The sequence below is a fragment of the Ambystoma mexicanum genome, chromosome 5q, assembly GCF_040938575.1.
Source record: "Ambystoma mexicanum isolate Mex_15411 chromosome 5q, UKY_AmexF1_1, whole genome shotgun sequence".
NCBI classification, from domain to species: Eukaryota; Metazoa; Chordata; class Amphibia; order Caudata; family Ambystomatidae; genus Ambystoma; species Ambystoma mexicanum.
In genome coordinates, this window is record NC_090933.1 from 1,130,567,316 (window position 1) to 1,130,591,404 (window position 24,089).

Below are 24,089 nucleotides of genomic sequence, written 5' to 3' on the forward strand. Positions count from 1 at the left end.
CAGCTCTGGAACAGGTGGTGGATAGGATGGATCTGGAACTGTGGAGGGAAGTGCATGGCTTAGAGAAGGAAAACTCTGTTCACTCAGGGGCGCATGGGTCGTTCTCCAGACTGGATTATCTACTTGTGTGGAGGGACAGTTTCCACCTCTTCCATGACCAGGGCCCGGATCACTCGCCACTAGTCGCTGAGCTGAAAGGCTCCAAAAATCGATCAGGTATAAAGCTGTGCCGAATGAGGCAGGGATTATTGGGAGATATCGCCAACACACAGACCTTGAGAGAAGCAATCACATCCTGCTTGCTTATTATATCTTTGTTCTGGTCTAACAAAGTGCTGTCTATTTCTTCAGAAACATTTTAAGCAATACATTTTGAGGTTGTACGTTATTTGAGATTGAAAACCTATCCAATATTGTCTTCATTTTCTAGATAAGGCTAAATGTGTTTGTTCTGCCTTTCAAAGCTCAAAGATTATGAACTTGATTTGTATAGCAAATGTCGTAATAACGCATGCATCTTAACTCCACAAAAGGTCAATTTTACCAACTATTAATCGCACATTGAAGACACAGTTTAACGCATAGCTGGAGGATCAGACACAGGCATGTCAAATTGCTAAGTGTGCAGAGATCCCAGGCAGCGTGATTTCATAATCTCTTGGATCAATGGTGACATGTTTTGATTTTCTCATTTCCCCTGGTATGCTACACCTCTGAGAAAATGCCTTTAGGTATTTATTGAAGATTGAGAATCTATCTTCACCTTCATGTTTAAACTAATCTTTGTGACACCTTGTTTTGGTAATCAAAGAAAATAATACTTTCCATTTTTTAATAGTTTATTTAATTGGGTAGTGTATCATGGAAGCAATGTACAAGATTTACTGAAATCATATTCTGTATGATTTTAAACCTGCCCATAACGGGTATAATGAGGACCACCCATAAATTCATATTGTGAATCCCTTTGTAAGGTCTTCTGAATTCAATAAGATTGTTTTGTTATGAATATCAGAAAAGACTACCCTTTTTGATTTGGAAATGTCATCCTTGATTTAGGGATAAAATAGATTGATTTGTTTGTGTTTTTTCTGACATTTGTGAATTTACCTTTGTTTTTTAGACATCTGGATCATCACAAACTTTGGGAATCAAATGATTTCCCCGTCTCTTGCTTCAAAATTATAATGTATTCTATACAGGTAAGATGGCATTTATCTGCTGTTTGTGACATGCAACACTTGTTGGTTTAGTAAAAATATAGTGCCATTAAAGGCTCAATCAGAAAACCAAAATCCTTGTCCATGGCTTACCCCATGAGCTGAACTGTCTTTATTTTGTCTCAAACTAAAGATGTTTAAGTAATGAATGATGTACTGTTCCAACCATCTCTCAAAATATTTGTATAATTCTGTCTGTTGTAGTTCTATGTCTAGAATACAGTTGTGTACGTTCTGTAGCCTTTTTGAATTTACAAGTGGGCAGGTTAGCATGTAAAAGCCACACAGTTTATCACTGCCATTGTTGGAATAAATGCTATTTCCATCCCAAGGAATTAATGGAAAAAGATTTTGCCTATAATGCAAATCCTGCAGTGTGATGAGCATACCTAAAATGAAAAAGTACTATGTTCTTCAAAAATGTAATCTTCAGTCCCATTAAGGAATGTAGGGTAGTGCTCATGCAGAGCATTGCATTTTGGCTCTCTGGCCATTGTGAAGAATTGAGGGAATTCGTCCCTTCTACCATAGGGGCAGATATCCCCACTCGCCCTTCTTGTGAGGACAAGGACTTACGTTCCTGTGAGGAACTCCTAAAGGACATCTCAAAATGCCCCACTTGGGAATGTCAGACCGACAAAGAAATAAGCAAAACAGAGATTGGTCTGAATAATGGACTACCATATGTTATTGTTAACAAGAAACGGAGCATGTCACTTTAAGTGGAAACCGCTATTTAACTGGGACATGGAAGCTGGGATGGGGATAGACGCTGCAACAAGCGGAGAGTGAGAGACATGAGCGTCAGCCAAAGAAGCCCCCCAGCCACGTAACACCTGAGAGGGAAGGAGACTCTGCAACTGGCAAAGCCTGCCAGTTTAGAAACTGCTTGGGTGTTGAAAGCAGAGCGCTGGACGTGCAGCGTCCTTTGAGGAAGAGAGAGATGCTGCAGCAGGCGGAGGGAAAGAGACACGAACGTCAGCTAGGAAAGCACCACGGTTACCTAACACCTGAGTAAGGAGAAGAGACTGCAACCGGCAAAGTCCGCGAGTTTGGAAGCTGCTTGGGTGCTGAAGACATGGCCACTACCACGACAGTAATATGCTTATGGTCATTATGCGTAATGTAGTGGGAGTATTACGTGTTTGTAATATGGTGGAATGATATAATTGAACTGTATATGGTATTTATAATTGTAGTACAATTGAGAATTGTGCTAATGGAATACGTATTTGTTTTTACTTGGTATGGTTACTTAGTTGCATACAGTAATGTAGCTGGAATCTCTGGTTCTTTTTCTGTGGGGAAAAACAACAGTATAGTTTGATAAGCAGGATAGTTTAAGAGATTTAATTGCATACAATTGTGTATATATACATTTACTTTTTTTTACCCTCATAAACAGTACATTCTATGTACTATGTTTGGTACAACATTAGGGTATGATACACTGTTGTTGTATTGACATTAAATAATGATTGGGTCCATACAGGATTAAAAAAAAAAAATATTTCACTTGTTAGGGAGAATTCTCTGTTTAGGCTGAATTTCCTAACCTAGTGAGTCCCCCAGCAGCTTTGCTGGATTTCTGGGGTTTATTTTTTTCTCCTGCCAAGAGTGAGACTCTTTTGCCCTCACTCTTGGACATGACTTGAGTGTTTCTGTGACTTGCTAAGTGCTTATGGGCTGTGGGGTGTTTTTTCCCCCCATAGGCTATCATTGGTTTTTGAATGTGTGTTACACAGCACCCTCAGTGCAGTAACACAGGGGTGTCATAGAGACCCCCGAACATAGACTCCACACCCTGGGACTGACTACTGTCTCCCTGGGTCTGTAAAGTCGCCATTGACTTTACTAGTCTTAATTTAAGAACTTTACCAGTACAAACCATCATACTGTGGAAGTACTGGTAGGGGCAATTAGATTGCCCCTGGGTCTGTGGTCGAGGGCGTACTGTCCCGTCCCCCCTCGCCGAGTTTCTGGCTGGTGGCAGTGGATACCACGGAAATATTCCACCGGAATATTTCCCAATGGGATTTCCCATTGATTTTAATGCACCACTTTTTGGTGCAATGTTAAAGATACCGCCGGTTTATTTATTTAATATAAATTCACCGGTTGGGATTTTTTGCCAGAACTCGCCGCCAAAATGGCGTCTAGGTTCACTTCAGTAACCCTGAACCCGAGTCGAGCCTTTGTTCCACTTTTGGCGGGCTTCTGCACAGAAGCCCTCCAAAGTGGTGCCATTCTGTCTGGGTACCACAGGGGGCGTGGGAGGGGGTTTAGGCACCCTGGACTGAGTTGCATTGCCAACTCATGTCGCACTCTGGTGTGATTGGCCCAAGTGGTGAGCCACCCCGCTCACCACTTAGCATGTTTGAGTGACAGCTAGGCTGTATCAATGGGGGTTTGCTGCATAAAAGCAGGGTTTTTGGGACTGGTTCTTCAGAAGTCACCACAGGACCTAAGAAGCCGAAGAGGGAGAAGCCAAGCCGACCTGCCAAGACGACACCACCGGTGGAGCCCTGCGGAACCGTCTCACCACTTTTCCCAACGACAGAGGAGATCTCCCGCCTGGAGAGTCTCCTTCCCTTGACTGGTGGGGACAACCAGTTTCTGCCTTCTTTTCGCCGCCCTGAAGCATCTCGTGGCCGCCTTGCCTGTGCCAAGCACCCCGGCAACCGGGATACCACTTTTTACCTCAACCGCGAAAGAGGGGTAACATCCTTTTTACCGGAAAAACTCCACGGCTGGTTTCTTCCCTGGTAGTGCAATGACCTTCAGCTTTCCTCCACGACGAGATCTTCTCCTCCTCTGGACGACGCCGCGACTTGCACCCACTACCAGGAACAACAGCCACCGCTGGAGGATCCTTTCCATTTTTAAAGGTACTGTGTTCCGCCCGGCTTCCCTTGCCACCGATTGTACGGGGTACATTTAGCCCTCGGCTCACGACCCTGGGTAAGCCTGGGACTCCCTAACTAAACTTTTCTAAACTTGGTAAAACCTTTTCTACGCACCTGTAAAGACTTGACATTGTGTGATCTTGGGCATCTTTTCGCCGGGCTTTCCCTAGAGTGGGCCTTGCAACCGAACCTCCTTGCTCCTCAATAGACTGCCTTTCTAAACTCACTGTGAATCTCTGAAAAGTGTTTTGCCTCGCTAATTTCATTACTTTTGCCTTTTCCCTCCCTTTTTAACTAACTTGTTGGAGTTCCATCTAACGTTAAGCGCTCATCTCTGTTTGGAAATAAGTGGTGTTAACTTAGACTTGTCCAACAAATAACTAGGGATGTACATATAAGTAATAGTGACTGTGTTTTGACTTAGTTATCTTTTCTGTGCTAGTGCAATTTATGAGTGTGTCTTTGAAATAAATAATTATATACTTTTACACCAAGCTCTGGTCAGTGTTTGCCTGTACTACTGTGCCTCTGTACCTATCATGTGTGCTCTGTATACTGCCTAACTCTTCTTGAGGGAAGTCTGACTGCTCAGCCACAGCTACCAGGTAAATCTGGGTGGTACAGACTGCTACCAAGTGGGTTTACTGCCAAACACCTGTAGTCTTAAATCTTTTGCAGTGGTCCCAGAGGGAACTGCACAGGTTTCTGTCTATCACTGGTGTACAGCGGTGGGATTTGTATTGAGCATACACTTTAGTGTACTTTTGAGATACCTTAGTGCAACTAACCACAAAGCTTAAGCACAAAAAGAAAGTCATTTTTTAACCTGTCTACTATGGAATGTTATAGTCAATAGTCCCTTGCTACAAAAACTGCTGATTGTTTAAGACTGCTCTGTAAGCATAAGAATCTCATGACTAAAGAAAAGAAAATGGAGCTAATAGAAAGGTTGTTAGAAAACCAAAGTCTGGATGATGGTTCAGAGGAACCTACCACTCCAGCAAATGTAGAGAACAGCAATGATATTGATATTGAACAAAGTATTGATGATCTTGGGTCAGAACCAGAAGAGGAAGATGAAACTATTGTAGATGTTCCCTCTAGGCCTCTGTCTGCTCTACCAGCTGTACCTACTGGGCCTTTGCCAGGTCCCACATTTGGTCCTCAGTACTATGAACTGGAGAAAATGAAACTTGAATTAGAGTATAAGAAACTTAATGCTGAAACTGACAAAGAACTAAGGCTAAGAGAAATGGAGCTCAAGTATGAGCTAGAAATGAAGAAATTGTCTGTTGAGAATGCTTCTCTCTCTGGCTCCTCTAGAAGTTCCAGTCCTAAAAGACCCCGGATGCCTAAAGAATTGATTGGTATGTATGAGCCTAGGTTGGATGTGTTGGATTGGTTGTCTATGTTTGAGTATAATCATGGGCTCCAGAACATCACAGGTAATGAGTTACTCACCTGGTTGTTCTCTAGGCTCCCCCCTGTTGCGACTGATGCAGTAATGGAGTTGGGGGAGGAGGATAGGAAAGAGTATGAATGTGTGAAACTAGCTTTGATAGCTAGGTTTGGGAGGACCCCTTCCCAGTATCTTAGGAGGTTTAGAAGCCTCAAAAAGCATGATGGTACCCATTGGGCTACCTAGGTGTGTGAAGGGTTGAAAAACTTAGAGGGATTGATTAAGGGTTACAAAGTGAACACTTATGAAGGAATGAAAAATCTTGTAATGATGGAGTCAATTTATGATGCCTGCTCTCCTGAGCTCAGACAGCACTTGGCTGATTCATGGGAATTAGATCCTAGAAAGCTAGCTAAGGCTGCTGACTTGTGGGTTGCCAACAGGGCTACTCACAAGGATTCTGGGGTAACTCAGAAGAAGGATGAGGGGAGACAGCCTAAGAAGGACTCCAAAGAGAATTCTAATAATTCCAATTCCAAAGAGGGCCCCAAACCACACCATAAGGGTAAGCCACCTGGGAAACCACAGCAGAGTAGTATACCTTCTGGTGCCAAACCAGAAGGAGGTCAGAACAAGCCTCCATTCCAAAGGGCCTTTGGATCCTGTTATGTTTGTAAGGCTACTGACTATGTGAAAGGAGATCCCAGATGTAAGGGTAAACCTTCAGGGGTCCAGCTTGTCTCCTTAGCCTTCGCTCCAGAGGAGGAAGTCCCTATGGCAAGTGGAAACTTTCTACTACTGGCTGATGAACCCACTGGAGTCTCAGCCAGTGTTTCTTTAGTCTCTCTGGGGTTGTGGGAACAACAGAATTTAGATGTCCATAATTCTATCCCAGATAATACTAAAGAGTATTATAAGGACAGTGTCCACATGAATGGTCAGGAGACCCTTGCCATCAAGAACACTGGGGCCAGCATAACTGTGGTGGATGAATCATTTTTCAAGGCAGAGGATGTTGCTAAGGCACCCAAATGCCTCACCAAGTTAGCTGGAGGGCCTGTGCAGATGTGTCCCCTGTTACCAGTTCTCATCCAGTGTAATGATATGGCTGTGAAGATACCTGTCAGTATACAATGTGAAGTACCAGGAAGGGTTCTGTTGGGTAATGACTTGAAAGCTCTTGGGGTTGTGTCACATACCCCCAGACCTCCTAGTAAAAGGTTACAGGAGCTCACCAAACCTGCAAGAGAGAAAACCCTGCGAGGGTTATCTCAGGAGATGATGACAGAAATCACTCCTCTTCCACTGGAGCAACTTACTGCAGTAACTACCAGATCAGGAGCAAAGGGGCAACCCAAGACTCCTAGAAAAAAACCTACAGCAAACACTCCAGTGCTTCCAACAAGGACTTCCCCGAGGTTGTCCAAAGTTACACCTGTAACTCCACCTCCAGCTGAGGCTGAGAGGGAGGTACCAACCCTGTCTGGTTGAACTAGACTCTGAAGAAGAGCTAGTAGGAGGCCCAGAACTTATTGGAGACCTGGACCCGGCTGACCATCCTGAGCTGCAGTCTTTACTGGCAGAAGGTGGACCCAGCAGGTCAGATTTTCGTAAGGGACAAAGAGAATGTCCAACTCTGGAGGGCCTTCGCCAGCAGGCAGCTTCTCAGGCTGATGGGCAAGAGCCTGGGAAGTATAGGTTACACTGGGAAGATGGCCTCTTCTACAGTGAACCAACTGGATCTGAACCTGGAGCCTACCAACGCCTGGTAGTGCCCCAAGAGAACAGGCAACAGTTCTTGCAACTAGCCCACGAGATTCCTTTGGCTGGTCACTTGAGTTTCAAGAAGACCAAGGAAAGGCTCTCTCTCTACTTTTATTGGCCAAAGATGGGGGCTGAAGTAGATAGATATTGCAGGAGCTGCCATACCTGCCAGACTTCTGGTAAGGTTGGTTCCAAGAATGTGGCACCTTTAGTGCCTCTCCCAGTTGTGGGAGTCCCATTTGAAAGGGTAGGGATTGACATTGTTGGTCCCCTTGATCCCCCAACCTCCTAAGGCAACAGGTTTATCCTTGTTGTAGACCATGCTACTAGATACCCTGAGGCAATTCCTATGAGGACTGTTACAGCTCCGGCTGTAGCTAAGGCCCTCCTTGGTATTTTTACCAGGGTTGGGTTTCCTAAGGAGGTGATCTCTGACAGGGGGTCAAATTTTATGTCCCACTACATGAAAGCCATGTGGAAAACCTGCAGAGTTACCTACAAGTTCTCAACCGCATACCACCCTCAGACAAACGGGTTGGTAGAAAGGTTTAACAGAACCATGAAGAGCATGATAGGTGCTTTAGAAGAACCCCTTAAAAAGAAGTGGGACCTTCTACTGCCATGCCTTCTCTTTGCTTATAGAGAAGTCCCTCAGGAGGGAGTAGGTTACTCTCCCTTTGAACTTCTCTATGGCCATCCAGTCAGAGGCCCCTTGGCCCTGATTAAGGAGGGGTTGGAGAGTGCTCCTTCCCTCAAGCCAGTCAGAGTGACTGACTATGTGATAGGTCTCCGAAGGAGAATGTCACACATGATGGCAGAAGCAAGTGACAACTTGAAAGCTGGGCAAGCTCTGATCAAACATTGGCATGATCAGAAGGCTAACATGGTTGAGTTTACTCAAGACCAGCTAGTTCTAGTTATGCTCCCAACAAGGCAGAGGGCCTTGCAAGACAAATGGATGGGACCCTTCAAGGTTGTGGGAAAACTTGGAGAGGTCAACTATCTGGTGGATCTGGGCAAACCCAGGGAAGCTCACAGAGTCTTCCACACCAACCGCCTCAAAGCCTATGTCTCTAGACCAGAAGTAGGAGCCTTGCTTCTAGCTTCATCAGAAGAGGAGGAGGAGAGTGAAGCTCTACCTGACCTCCTGACAGGCTTACCTTTGGACAAAAAGGTTGAAGGAGTTAATCTCTCTTCAGATCTGACCCCTGAGCAACAGGAGGAGTGCAAAGCTATGTTAAATCAGTTCGCCCCCCCTGTTCTCACTTTCACCAGGCTTGACCCCTTGGGGGCAACATGATATACTCACTGGTGACTGTCTGCCAGTCAAAAGCAGAGGATACAGAATGTCAGAACATGTAAGAACCCACATCAAAGGTGAGGTCAAGAAGATGCTTGATCTCGGGGTAATAGAGCCCTCTACTAGTCCATGGTCTAGCCCAGTGGTGTTAGCCAAAGGCAGGATCCAAAGAGTTGAGATTCTGTGTGGACTATAGAGCTCTGAATGCAGTCACCAAGACTGATGCCCACCCTTTGCCAAGGACAGATGAGTTGGTGGATAAACTTGGTGCAGCCAAGTACCTCAGCACACTGGACCTTACGTCAGGCTATTGGCAAATAGCCCTGACAGACCATGCCAAGGAGAAAACTGCATTTTGTACCCCAGTTGGCCTATACCAATTCAAGGTTATGCCTTTTGGACTAAAAAATGCACCTGCAACATTCCAAAGGATGGTGAACCAAGTTCTAGCTGGGATCGAGGACTTCTGCATGGCATACTTGGATGACATTGCAGTCTTCAGCCACTCCTGGGAGGACCATGTGACCCACTTAGGACATGTTTTGCAGGCTCTTGAGCAGGCCAATCTGACCATAAGGGCAAGCAAATGCCAAATTGGACAGAGTAAAGTGGTCTACCTTGGACATGAGGTAGGCGGTGGAGAGATAAGGCCTTTGCTCAGCAAGATTGAAGCTGTGCAAAATTGGACAACACCTACTACTCAGACCCAGGTGAGAGCCTTCTTAGGCCTCACTGGGTATTACAGGAATTTCATTGAGAACTATGGGACCATAGCTTCGCCTCTGAATGTGATATCCTCTCCAAAATTCCCTAAGAAGGTCAAATGGAATGAGGAATGCAATCGGGCCTTTGAAAACCTGAAGAAAGCTCTTTGCCAAGCTCCAGTACTCCGAGCTCCTGACTACCACCAAACTTTCATTGTACAAACTGATGCTTCCAATGTAGGTATAGGTGCAGTTCTTAGCCAACTGGATGAGAAGGGTAGGGAACACCCCATTTGCTTCATCAGTAGAAAACTGAAGGATCCTGAAACAAGGTGGGCAACAATAGAAAGAGAATGCTTTGCTATTGTGTGGGCACTGAAGAAGTTTAGGTCATAATTGTATGGTTCTACTTTTGTCATTCAGACTGACCACCAACCCTTGAGATGGTTAATGCAAATGAAAGGGGAAAATCCAAAACTATTGAGATGGTCAATCTGCCTCCAGGGGTTTGATTTCACCATTGAGCACAGGTCAGGGTGTCACCATCAAAATGCTGATGGACTCTCTAGGATGTATGTCATCGACTAGAGGTATGAGGTACATCCAGGAGTGGATTAAATCCTCCTGTCCCTTAGTCTGGGGGGGGCGAATGTTAGGGAGAATTCTCTGTTTAGGCTGAATTTCCTAACCTAGTGAGCCCCCCGCAGCTTTGCTGGATTTCTGGGGTTTATTTTTTTCTCCTGCCAAGAGTGAGACTCTTTTACCCTCACTCTTGGACATGACTTGAGAGTGTTTCTGTGACTTGCTAAGTGCTTATGGGCTGTGGGGTGTTTTTTTCCCCATAGGCTATCATTGGTTTTTGAATGTGTGTTACACAGCACCCTCAGTGCAGTAACACAGGGGTGTCATAGAGACCCCCAAACATAGATTCCACACCCTGGGACTGACTGCTGTCTCCCTGGGTCTGTAAAGTCACCATTGACTTTACTAGTCTTAACTTAGGAACTTAACCAGTACAAACCATCATACTGTGGAAGTACTGGTAGGGGCAATTAGATTGCCCCTGGGTCTGTTGTCGAGGGGGTACTGTCCCGTCCCCCCTCACCGAGTTTCTGGCTGGTGGCAGTGGATACCACGGAAATATTCCACCGGAATATTTCCCAATGGGATTTCCCATTGAGAAATATTCCACCGGAATATTTCCCAATGGGATTTCCCATTGATTTTAATGCACCACTTTTTGGTGCAATGTTAAAGATACCGCCGGTTTATTTATTTAATATAAATTCACCGGTTGGGATTTTTTGCCAGAACTCGCTGCCAAAATGGCGTCTAGGTTCACTTCAGTAACCCTGAACCCGAGTCGAGCCTTTGTTCCACTTTTGGCGGGCTTCTGCACAGAAGCCCTCCAAAGTGGTGCCATTCTGTCTGGGTAGCACAGGGGGTGTGGGAGGGGGTTTAGGCACCCTGGACTGAGTTGCCTTGCCAACTCATGTCGCACTCTGGTGTGATTGGCCCAAGTGGTGAGCCACCCCGCTCACCACTTAGCATGTTTGAGTGACAGCTAGGCTGTATGAATGGGGGTTTGCTGCATAAAAGCAGGGTTTTTGGGACTGGTTCTTCAGAAGTCGCCACAGGACCTAAGAAGCCGAAGAGGGAGAAGCCGAGCCGACCTGCCAAGACGACACCACCGGTGGAGCCCTGCGGAACCGTCTCACCACTTTTCCCAACGACAGAGGAGATCTCCCGCCTGGAGAGTCTCCTTCCCTTGACTGGTGGGGACAACCAGTTTCTGCCTTCTTTTCGCCACCCTGAAGCATCTCGTGGCCGCCTTGCCTGTGCCAAGCACCCCGGCAACCGGGATACCACTTTTTACCTCAACCGCGAAAGACGGGTAACATCCTTTTTACCGGAAAAACTCCACGGCTGGTTTCTTCCCTGGTAGTGCAATGACCTTCAGCTTTCCTCCACGACGAGATCTTCTCCTCCTCTGGACGACGCCGCGACTTGCACCCACTACCAGGAACAACTGCCACCGCTGGAGGATCCTTTCCATTTTTAAAGGTACTGTGTTCCGCCCGGCTTCCCTTGCCACCGATTGTACGGGGTAGATTTAGCCCTCGGCTCTCGACCCTGGGTAAGCCTGGGACACCCTAACTAAACTTTTCTAAACTTGGTAAAACCTTTTCTACTCACCTGTAAAGACTTGTGACATTGTGTGATCTTGGGCATCTTTTCGCCGGGCTTTCCCTAGAGTGGGCCTCGCAACCGAACCTCCTTGCTCCTCAATAGACTGCCTTTCTAAACTCACTGTGAATCTCTGAAAAGTGTTTTGCCTCGCTAATTTCATTACTTTTGCCTTTTCCCTCCCTTTTTAACTAACTTGTTGGAGTTCCATCTAACGTTAAGCGCTCACCTCTGTTTGGAAATAAGTGGTGTTAACTTAGACTTGTCCAACAAATAACTAGGGATGTACATATAAGTAATAGTGACTGTGTTTTGACTTAGTTACCTTTTCTGTGCTAGTGTAATTTATGAGTGTGTCTTTGAAATAAATAATTATATACTTTTACACCAAGCTCTGGTCAGTGTTTGCTTGTACTACTGTGCCTCTGTACCTATCATGTATGCTCTGTATACTGCCTAACTCTTCTTGAGGGAAGTCTGACTGCTCAGCCACAGCTACCAGGTAAATCTGGGTGGTACAGACTGCTACCAAGTGGGTTTACTGCCAAACACCTGTAGTCTTAAATCTTTTGCAGTGGTCCCAGAGGGAACTGCACAGGTTTCTGTCTAACACTTATGTGAGTATAAGTGTGATAGTATGTTTGTTTGAAATATGTTGTAATTAAGGGATGTTTAAAGTAGTTAGATACCTGTTGGCGTATTCTAACTACATTAGCCTTTAGAAGAGGTTTTGTAGTAACAAGAATGATGATGGCATATTTGAAGTGTATTGTAATGAAGGATATTTTTGAAGTAGTTAGATACCTGTTCGAGTATTCTGAATAAATTGACTTTTAAAAGTATTATTGTAGTATTATGGATGTAGTTAGATAACTGTTCATTGTGCTACAGTTTAGTGGGTACATTTGGGTTGAAGGATTATTAAGTGGGTATTTGTTAGGTTTGCTGGTAACCTATGTTTTGCAGTAATGGAGGTATTGTTGCATTCAAACCAACCACTTATTTTTTTGACAAATGCAATATAATGCCCTTAAGTGGTTGTGGCACCAGCCTACTGTTAATTTTTCTGCCAAGAGATACATGGCCGTGTGTAAAGCTAATGAGCTTAGTTATTTTTGGTACCATCTGCGTTGTACCTTACAAGCAATAGTATGACATATTGGCTATGTGAGTTTGTGTGCTGGAACGATTGTCTGAATTGCAAAAAGGGCATAATGCCATGATTTGTATTTTTCAGAAGCTGGTGAAATGGAATGGATTCAAATTTGGTATTGATACATATACAAACCGGTCGTTGGGGATGTGCTCTTGTGAAACATGGTTGCAGAGTCCATGTATGTTTCCACATGTATGAAATCTAGAGGATTTATATGGATGTTTTTGAGTTCTAGTACTTGTAGGCTACATTAGGAAATCTTGAGGCTCTTCATGTGTGTTTATGGTACATTTTACTATTCCTGCACAGTAGACCAACTCCTGCCTTAAACCTGAGACACTGTAAGTGCTGTTAGGAATATATGTTGCATTTCTATGAAGGACGAGCATTTGCAAACACAACTGGTCCGGGCCTTTTAATTAAATGCTGTGAACAATTGGAGGCAATTGGAAGAGAAGGTTGATTGTTACATTTGCTCCAGTTATGATGCTCCAGTTATGTTGCTGAGTTTCGATAGACCAGATAATTGTGTTGCATTTCTTTTTTTAACATTGTCTCGTTGAATTGACAACAGCTTGCAAGGGTTGACATTAAGAACATGCATTTTATATTTTTGTGAGTTAATTGTTCCATGACACCAGGAGCGCATGTGTTTCATCCCTATAGCTCATGGATTAGTCTACTATTTAGCATGGATTTTGCATCTTTAGTAAGCAGACCTGTTCTAATGCTTTTTAAAATGTTAGCATATGTGAGGTCTGCAGACTGTCGCTTGTTTTGATTCAGTTCTCTGTACTGAGAATGATGCCAGAGATTTACATTTCCAGTGCTGCCGCATGTGTTGCTGCATTGTTTGTGTCCTAATGTTTTGAAAATAGGTTGACCTTTTTACTGGTGTTAACTGTAGGAGGTCTCCGAAAACAATAACATGTTTTCCTCCAAACAGTTCTTCGTAGTCGGTTTTTAGGTCTAAAACATGAGGTTGGAAACCATGCTTGCTTCATCTATTAGGAGTACTTCCATTTGTTTCAGAATTCTATGTACTTCAGTAGCAGCTTCTGCTGATAATTTGTAGCATTCTAATTTGTTTTGCCTATGTTGTAGGCAGCTAAACCTGTGGGGGCTGTTACAAAAGCTGAAATGGTGTTTTAAGTTTTGTAGAAATTTGCCTATTATTTTAACTAAGAATGCTTTACCAGAGCCAGCTTCACCACTTACATACAGGAGCAGAGTTTTATAATTTTTACATGTACAAGTTTGACTTTCATGTTTAAAACCATATTCAATTTCTTCAGTGACTTCTAGATGCATGCTAAGTTGTTCATCATTTGGCTATGATTTGAGCAGTGACAAGTCTTCTTCAGATTGTCTATATTGATACATTGTATTTACTACCTCAGTCAGGGCTATTTCTGCTTCATACAGAATGAGTGGTTCTACAATTGGTTCTTGGCTTCCTGTGAGGGAAGGTTGACTGCCTTCAGTAGTGTCTTTATCTAGTTGAGCTTCAATATCTTCCTCTTATTGGCGTTCTTTGTCCAACATTTCTTTGTATTGTTTGAAATTTACATTTATTATACTGCTTTCATTTGCTTTGAATGCAGCTTCAAATGAGCCATAGTTACTTAATAATTCTTCTTCTTTTCTCCAAGGCCTACCCTTCAACTCCACTTCCAATGGTGTTATTCCTGGGGCTTGCAGACTGGCGCTAGGGCATAGTATGAAAACTGGTCCAATGAGAAGGGGACGCATGGGGGGGGTGGGGGACTATTTACTTCCACAAGGTGCCCAAACATGCACCCAATTGTTTACAAACCAAGGAAGCGCTTCTCAACAAATCCACCCATTGGCTCAGTGACATGCATGGATGCTTGTCCATAATTCAGGAGGACATCTCAGACTGCACGAGATTCCATCACAAAGGGGAGAGTACTTTCGACTCTTTGTGGATCGAATTCAAGGATTGGGGTTTGGCAAAATATCTTTTGGATATGGATATGAGGTCTTTACCATGCAAAAACAGTGATTAAAATCAGACCTAATGCCCAGTACCACCACAAAATCCCCTCCAGCCCCCCCCCCTATACTAACTCATGTATGGTGCCAACACAGTACCATTATATAAAAAGCCCCTGTCATGATCTCTGCTTCCAAAAGATCAGGACTTGCCCGACTCCCGTGGAAGCAGACCCATAACCCCGGTTCCGAGTGCCAGCCAGTCCCAATTGGGACCTTTTGGACCCTGTCCTGGCTCCAGTGGCACCAGGCTCATAAAGATGCCCAGTCCCAGCGCTGGAAGCGCCGGGTTCATAATGCTTGGGTGGACTTACCTGCAGCAGACCATGCTGCTTACTTACCTGCCAGTTGAACCCCTGATCCTCTTCTGTTTGGGACTACTTTTCCTGTTGGGTGGGGGCAGGAGCCACTCCCTAGGTTCAGAACACTGGAACTCTTCTGGAAAGCAGGAACTCTTTTCTTACCTAGGCGTGGCTGTGGAAGGAGACACCTAAGCACTACAGGAGGCTATTTAAACCACACCCGATGGATGAATCTTGCTTTGCGTTATTCTGCATTCTCTGCAGCAGAACGCTCATCGTGTCTTCTGCTTCTGATCCTGGGCCTAAGGGAACAAAGGCTTACCATCCTGGAATCCAGTCTTCAGCAGCACCTGCAAAGACAAAGAAAGAACAGGTTAGCACTACGGTCTTCAGTGGCAGCGCATCTCTGACCTGGTCCATCGGCTGTCACCAACGCCTCGCGCTGCATTCCGGCATCTGAAAGACAAAGGCTTACCTACTCTTCGCATGCTCCGGAGGTCTTCGCACTGCATTCGGGCATCTGAAAGACAAAAGCTTACCAGCTCTTCGCACGCTCCGGAGGCCTTCGGCGCTGCATCCCGCATCTGAAAGACAAAAGAAGGTGCGTTTAAAGACATTGGGCAACTTTATTACTCACGTGCCATTACTCCTTCCCACGCCGAATCCAGTGGGTATTCCAGCACCCTTCAGCTTCTCTAAAGCTCCGAACTTGTACCTGCAAGATAAAAGGGACAGTTAGTGCGCATCGTGAAGCAGGCTACAAGCGCTTACTTACGTGCTTCCAGGCGCTTCTATTCCTCACGCGGGTTCGATCCTCAACTCTCATCAGCCCGCCATCCGCCATCGCCGGAACCCTGCAAAACAAGAGATATCATTACAAAAGACTTTTAAGACATTTGAAGTGCCCAGAACTTACCGTTCGTGCAGTTAACGACGGACAGCAGTCCTCTGAGGTCAAGAGGCCTGCACCCTTATCCAGTGAAGAAACTGGTTACGGCACCCTGCCCCGAGGCAGATGGAGAGCTCGGCGTTCACTTACCTAAGGTGAGGGTGTTAACCTTTGGGGTTCTACAGGAGAAGAGAAAGGGAAGAGGAGAGAGGCACCCAATAACCCCAGTTCATTAATCCCATATTTTCTATCTGCAGACATCTTACTCTTCGAGTCAGACATACAGTGCACAGAGGTCCAACCCAAAGAGCCAACCGTGTGTTACACATCACCTTTGAAGATACGGCATTCACCCAGTCAAGACTGGCGCCTCTGCGGGAATCAGGTGAGCGTTACAGAACGCAAAGCCTATCGCAAAACTCCCACCCAGGCGCTATGGAAACCTCGGATACCGACCAGCTAGCCCAGTTACTTGGGGAACTAAGAGCAGAAGTGCATGCAGCCCGTCAGGAAACGAATGCTCTAAGAAGGGAACTGATTATTTCCAAGGAGCGAACAGACGATCTCGCTAGACAATTGCTACAGTCACAAGCCGGACAAACTCCGTTACCCGCATCAGGGGCAAATCTTCCTTCAACATCCTCTACGAACCCAGTGCAGATCAACCTACCTGGGAATGTACCTCTGGCTCCGCCCGAACGATTTTCTGGTGACCCAACGAGGTTTGCAGTATTTATTAATCAGTGCCGGTTGCACTTCTTATGCCGGCCAGCAGCCTTTGCAACTGATCAAGCTAAGGTAGCTTTCGTGCTTTCGTACCTTAGTGGCAATGCGGCAGAGTGGTTGATCCCTCTAGTTAATCAAGATGATCCGGTTCTCCATGATTTTCAAGCTTTTCAGCTCAGTATGGAAAAACTGTTTGCAAGACATTCACAGGGGCAGGTCTTGGACAATGAGCTCCTTTCATTGCGACAGGGTAATCAAGACCTTTTGGCTTATATTGCGTCTTTCAACAGACTTATAGTGGAAACTCGATGGCCTGAGGACCAAAGGATTACGCTGTTTTATATAGGTCTACGTGGAGAGCTCAAAGATGTGTTAGCCCAAGTAGTGAATCCCCGCAAGACTGTTCGGACTATATTGACTTAGTCGTTCAAATTGACCACAGACTGCAGAACAGGAAGGCCGATCGTTCCAAGTTTGATGCTGGAGTATTTTCCAAACCACCAACTCCTACCAAAGGAGTAGACTCCGGGGAACCCATGCAAATAGGGGGCCTGAAAGGACCACTAACACAAAAGGAGCGGGAAAGGAGAAAACAGCTGCAATTATGCCTCTATTGCGGAAACTCGGGGCACTTTCTTCGAGACTGTCCGGTGAAATCAGCCAAGAAGGCAGTAGGAGCTGCAGTTACCAGGGTCACAAACTCTGAGCAGGGAAACGACCTTGCCCGACAAGAATAGAGGTCCTCTTGCCGAGCGTTAAAACCAGTTCCGTGACCTCGCATTTCGTGATACCTATGGTCCTCATTAGCCCTGAACATCCGGATCGATTACATGCGATTGAAGCTTACGTCGACAGCGGTGCCATCGGCAATTATGTGGATCATGAAATGGTTTTGAGGATGAATCTGACTCTTTGTCCAAAGGCTATAAAGGACGTCATTACTACGGTGGATGGTACGGAGATAGCCTCCGGACCAGTAACGCATACCACCCAAGAAGTGACGCTAGTAAGTCAAGATGGACACCATGAGAAGATCGTGTTCGATGTGATCAAGGCCCCTCAGTTCCAGATTATTCTAGGAATTCCTTGGTTAGAGAAGCACAATCCTCAGATCGATTGGCGAGCAAGAACGGTTCAGTTTCCAGAATGTGTCTCTACTTGTCACCCTCGACCTGGTGTTGCACTGGCAGCAATTTCCTCGGAGGCTCCCCAGTTACCTCCCGAATACCTAGAATTCCAAGATGTTTTCCGGAAGGATCAGGCTAACTCTCTACCTCCTCATAGGTTTTATGACTGCCAGATAGACCCGATACCTGGATCTACTCCTCCTTGTAGTAGAATTTATGCCCTCACCGAGCCTGAGAATCTTCACCTCCGACAATACCTGGATCAATACCTAGCGAATGGGTTTATTCGTCCTTCCAAGTCCCCTGCTTCCTCAGCTTTGTTCTTCGTTCCAAAAAAAGAAGGGGACCTTAGAACTTGTATAGATTATCGCGCCCTGAACCAGATCACTGTTAAGAATAGATATCCGTTACCTTTGATCCCTGAACTCCTGGACCAAGTCAGAAAAGCATGCATATATACAAAGCTGGATCTTAGAGGAGCTTACCACTTGGTACGAGTAAAAGAGGGCGATGAATGGAAGACGGCCTTCCGCACCAAGTATGGGCTATTTGAATATCAGGTCATGCCCTTCGGACTTTGCAATGCCCCGGCCGCCTTTCAATATTTAATGAACAATGTCCTCAGAGAGCTCATAGATGTGTGTGTTGTTGTTTACATTGACGACATCCTCGTTTATTCTTCATCGGCAACTGAACAGCGGAAACACGTGAAAATGGTCCTCGAGAGATTGCGTCAACACAAACTTTTCGCTAAGTTGGAAAAATGTGTTTTCAACGTGACTTAAGTTGAATTCTTGGGATTCATATTATCACCTAGCGGAGTGCATATGGATTCAAAGAAGGTCGATGCAATTCTCAAATGGCCATCGCCATCCTCCGTAAAGGGTGTTCAAAGCATGTTAGGCTTCGCTAACTTTTACCGCAGGTTTATCCCCGAATTCTCTCGAATAGTCCAGCCCATCACCGCCTTGTTAAAGAAAAACAAACGTTTTGAATGGTCTACCGAGGCGGAACAAGCTTTCCAGAATTTGAAGACTAGATTTATCTCTGCACCGATCTTAAAACATCCTCGCCCAGAACTCCCCTACATCGTTGAAACTGATGCTTCGAGCCTTGCCATGGGGGCAGTTCTATCACAAAAGGATCCAGTAACCAATCAGTTGCATCCCGTGGCATTTTGGTCCCGCAAATTCTCGCCTCCTGAAATCAATTACACTATTACTGATAAGGAACTTCTAGCTATCAAGTCCGCCTTTAAGGCTTGGCGGCATTATCTTCTGGGGGCCCGACACACCGTTACTGTGATTACAGATCACCGAAACCTGCAATATTTGAAAACCGCAAAAGCTCAATCCTCTAGGCAACTCCGCTGGGCACTATTCTTTGCCGAGTTTGACTTCATAATTACCTATCGACCTGGTACAAAAAACGGTAAAGCTGATGCCCTTTCTCGGATGGGAGTGGAAGAACATTTGATCAATCCTAAACCTGTACCTATCATTCCCGAACAAAGAATTCTAGGTGTAATCGCCACACAATCCATAGAGGAAGTTAAGGATAAAGCCAGGCTACTGGTAACTCCAGCAGACATACAGAATTGGCATCTGCAGGGAAAGGACTTTACGGTGAAGGACAACCTATTATATTTCCAAGAACGGTTATACCTGCCCAGCACAGATTTACAGAAAAAGGTTATCTCTTGTTATCACGATTCTTTAATGGAAGGACATCCCGGTATGACCAAGACCTCGGATAAGATCAAGCGCTACTTCTGGTGGCCGTCTTGGAAAAAAGATATCAGAGACTTTATAATGTCCTGTGGAGTATGCGCCCAAAACAAGAGTCAAAAGGAAAAACCAGCCGGCCTCTTACGCCCTATTGACATCCCGCCTCGCCCTTGGCATACGCTTTCTATGGACTTCATCACCGATCTACCTCCATGCTCCAGATACAATACGATCCTAGTAATCGTGGACCTATTCTCCAAGATGGCGCATTTCATTCCACTCAAAGGCTTGCCAACAGCTGCAACTCTGGCCCGAGAATTTCTCGAAAACATCGTCCGACTGCACGGTTTTCCTTCAGTTCTAATTTCGGATCGAGGCAGTCAATTTATTTCTCATTTTTGGCGAAGTTGCTGTCGGTCGGCTCAAATTGATGTGCGACTTTCGACCAGCCACCACCCTCAAACCGACGGACAAACCGAGAGGACCAATCAAACTCTGGAACAGTATTTGCGCTGCATGCTACAACACACTGAAAAAACTTGGAAAGATATCCTTTGGATAGCCGAATATGCCTACAATAACTCTGTCCACTCGGGAACTGGGAAGACCCCGTTTTTTCTTTTATACGGTAGTCACCCTTGAACCTCGGAGTTGGATCCACTCCAAGATCTTGGAACACCAGCAGTAGACCACCTGCATTCTACAATCACCCAAGCCTTTAAGGAAGCCGTTTCTCACCTTCAAAGGGCTAAAGAACAATACAAGAAAGGAGCAGACCAACATCGGAAGGAAGCCCCCCAATATCAAGTAGGAGATCAAGTCTGGTTATCCACCAAATATCTACCTCTAAAAGGACCACGCACATTCAACCCAAGATACCTTGGTCTCTATTCCATCACTACCATAGTAAATCCAGTAGCGGTCAAGTTGGACTTGCCCCCTCACATGAAGATACATCCGGTCTTCCACGTCTCTCTATTAAAACCTGTGCAACCTCAAACCCGACTAACTACATCTCCAAAACCTATTCTAGTTGATGGAGAACTCGAGTTTGAAGTCAAAAGCATCCTGGATTCCAAGATCTCCAAATCTAAACTATTTTACCTGATTGACTGGAAAGGCTACGGTCCCCAAGAAAGATCCTGGGAACCTGCAGAATATGTCCACGCGCCTCATCTAATCAAAAGATTTCATCGAACATTTCCTAACAAGCCCAAACCCCCGGAGAAGCCCGGTTTGGGAGGGGCCTTGAGGGGGGGTGCTGTCATGATCTCTACTTCCAAAAGATCAGGAATTGCCCGACTCCTGTGGAAGCAGACCCATAACCCCGGTTCCGAGTGCCAGCCAGTCCCAATTGGGACCTTTTGGACCCTGTCCTGGCGCCAGTGGCACCAGGCTCATAAAGATGCCCAGTCCCAGCGCTGGAAGCGCCGGGCTCCTAATGCTTGGGTGGACTTACCTGCAGCAGACCATGCTGCTTACTTACCTGCCAGTTGAACCCCTGATCCTCTTCTGTTTGGGACTACTTTTCCTGTTGGGTGGGGCAGGAGCCACTCCCTAGGTTCAGAACACTGGAACTCTTCTGGAAAGCAGGAACTCTTTTCTTACCTAGGCGTGGCTGTGGAAGGAGACACCTAAGCACTACAGGAGGCTATTTAAACCACACCCGATGGATGAATCTTGCTTTGCGTTATTCTGCATTCTCTGCAGCAGAACGCTCATCGTGTCTTCTGCTTCTGATCCTGGGCCTAAGGGAACAAAGGCTTACCATCCTGGAATCCAGTCTTCAGCAGCACCTGCAAAGACAAAGAAAGAACAGGTTAGCACTACGGTCTTCAGTGGCAGCGCATCTCTGACCTGGTCCATCGGCTGTCACCAACGCCTCGCGCTGCATTCCGGCATCTGAAAGACAAAGGCTTACCTACTCTTCGCATGCTCCGGAGGTCTTCGCACTGCATTCCGGCATCTGAAAGACAAAAGCTTACCAGCTCTTCGCACGCTCCGGAGGCCTTCGGCGCTGCATCCCGCATCTGAAAGACAAAAGAAGGTGCGTTTAAAGACATTGGGCAACTTTATTACTCACGTGCCATTACTCCTTCCCACGCCGAATCCAGTGGGTATTCCAGCACCCTTCAGCTTCTCTAAAGCTCCGAACTTGTACCTGCAAGATAAAAGGGACAGTTAGTGCGCATCGTGAAGCAGGCTACAAGCGCTTACTTACGTGCTTCCAGGCGCTTCTATTTCTCACGCGGGTTCGATCCTCAACTCTCATCAGCCCGCCATCCGCCATCGCCGGAACCCTGCAAAACAAGAGATATCATTACAAAAGACTTTTAAGACATTTGAAGTGCCCAGAACTTAACGTTCGTGCAGTTGACGGACAGCAGTCCTCTGAGGTCAAGAGGCCTGCACCCTTATCCAGTGAAGAAACTGGTTACGGCACCCTGCCCCGAGGCAGATGGAGAGCTCGGCGTTCACTTACCTAAGGTGAGGGTGTTAACCTTTGGGGTTCTACAGGAGAAGAGAAAGGGAAAAGGAGAGAGGCACCCAATAACCCCAGTTCATTAATCACATATTTTCTATCTGCAGACATCTTACTCTTCGAGTCAGAGATACAGTGCACAGAGGTCCAGCCCAAAGAGCCAACCGTGTGTTACACATCACCTTTGAAGATACGGCATTCACCCAGTCAAGACCGGCGCCTCTGCGGGAATCAGGTGAGCGTTACAGCCCCAGGGTAAACTGTAAATAAATAGGGGGGGCCCAAAGAGACTGTAATTTTGACATGGGCTTTTTGTTTGGCTGGGGAAATGGGGAAATCATGCCCTAATTTGTGGTGTTTGGAATAATATAAAGTCAAGATATTATTTGTATGTGTTAGGATGTACTTTCATGGCCTTACCGCCGAATAAAGTTTTTAATGATGATGGTGATATAATAGTTTCTTGCGTCAGCCAGATACTCAAAGCACCACTTGGTCTCTGTGGCTATGTGGTAAAAAATGTCTAGACCAAACATCCTGGAGAAGATATCAAACACAAGTAGACTGTGGAAAGAATTGGTGTGGCCATCAGAAACGCCATTACTAAAGGTAAGTAATTTGTAATTTACAAAAACTCCACAACACACATGGGTGCTCTTGCTATAAATATTATCTCTAGTTTCTTAAATAATTAGTTTCTTCTTAACTCCTTGGTTGGGACATCCTGTATGTGTTCCGTCCAGAAAGCCCAGATCCTGGTAATTGTGGCATGTAGTGTTTTTCCAGTGTTTACATTCTGCTGAAACCGTTCTTTTTCAAGGTTGTCACTAAAATACTCCCTCTTTAAACTAATCCAGTATGGGGCAATGTTCCTGCAGACTAGCATCTCGGTCTCTCTCATCTTCTCTGCTTGGATACAAAAAATCCTGTCCACCTTGGTTGGATACCTACGCTTTCACATGGAGTAGAAGGGGTAGATTACACTCCCCTCTGTAGCCATATACAAATCACCTACACAATCTTAAACACTTCGGCCTCATATTCAGTGAAAAAACGATTTGTGTCCCAAAGTTATTGAATGCGCAAATATTTAGCAAACAAATAGCCACTAAACAGGTGCACTAGCTTGTTCAATGTAAGCCTATATTTAGTGAAAGCATGACAATTGTTAGCTGTGATGCTTTAAAATGCCCATTCGTTCCAATGTTTAGGATGGACCTACACGTCATTGCGCTCATCAAAACTTTGAAATATTTAGATCCGTAAATGTGAGATTCACTGTATGTTCATGACATCAGAACTAATATAAAGCACTCATTTGAGTGGTTTTGACTTTCAGGCTCAGTACTCGCACCACGTGATCCAGCAGATTCTAGGTCACCTGGATTCACACAGGAAGGATTCTCCTCGCATCAGAGCAGGCATCGTTCAGGTGCTTTTGGAAACGGTTGCAATTGCTGCCAAAGGATCCATCGGTAGGTTCAATGTTTCTACAGAGAAGCTTCATTTGTTTTTACAGGAATGAATACACATTCCCGAATCTTCGTGGGTGCATATTTGTATGTGTTTTCAGAATGTTGTGTACATTAACCATTGCTTTTCCACTGGACACGTGGTTATAGCACCGTTTTGTGATATGTGTTCTTAGCAATTTCTGCACATCCAGTGCGAGGATGTATGTTGCATACCTCTCCATGCCAATTTTGATCCTCCCTATTGTGCACTTCTGGAGGGGCCCTCTAGCTGGCGGTCAAATATAACGTTAACATAGAATTGGCACGCACTCTAAATACCTAAACTCTAAGCAGACCTGGAATTCAGCCCTTCCCCTTTTTATTTACAAATGAGCTATCTAGTACCAAACAGAAGTGCACAAAATTAAACCAGGGTTATTTGTGGTTGTTCCATGCTTTGCCCCGGATTACTCAGTTTGTGCATGCAAAATACCATAGTTTTCCACTGGGAAACCAAAATCCCTCATGCTCATCAATGCCAGCTGTGCAGTCCTCAGTTTGGCTGATATTGCCAACATTATCACAGCACCTTTTCACAGATATCACCCCACGCCCCCCTGCAGACTCATTTTTTAATCTGCCAACAATTTCTATAAACGGTACCCAGACAAGCCATGCCTTTAAAAGTAATGGAAGAGCCAACATCCATAAAACCCAGGCACCTGAATTA

At 45.4% G+C, this 24,089-nt stretch overlaps 1 protein-coding gene across 4 annotated transcripts in view; it reads left to right on the top strand.

Annotated features, from left to right (window-relative positions):
- Window positions 1-24,089, top strand: part of EFR3A (EFR3 homolog A) — a 1,818,520-nt gene that overhangs the window by 889,187 nt on the left and 905,244 nt on the right. For all 4 annotated transcript variants that reach the window (XM_069621641.1, XM_069621640.1, XM_069621642.1 and 1 more), the window contains 2 exons: window positions 1,124-1,202; window positions 23,245-23,380. In XM_069621641.1, coding sequence (XP_069477742.1) covers window positions 1,124-1,202; window positions 23,245-23,380 — 215 coding nt within the window. The remainder of the gene's footprint in view (window positions 1-1,123; window positions 1,203-23,244; window positions 23,381-24,089) is intronic.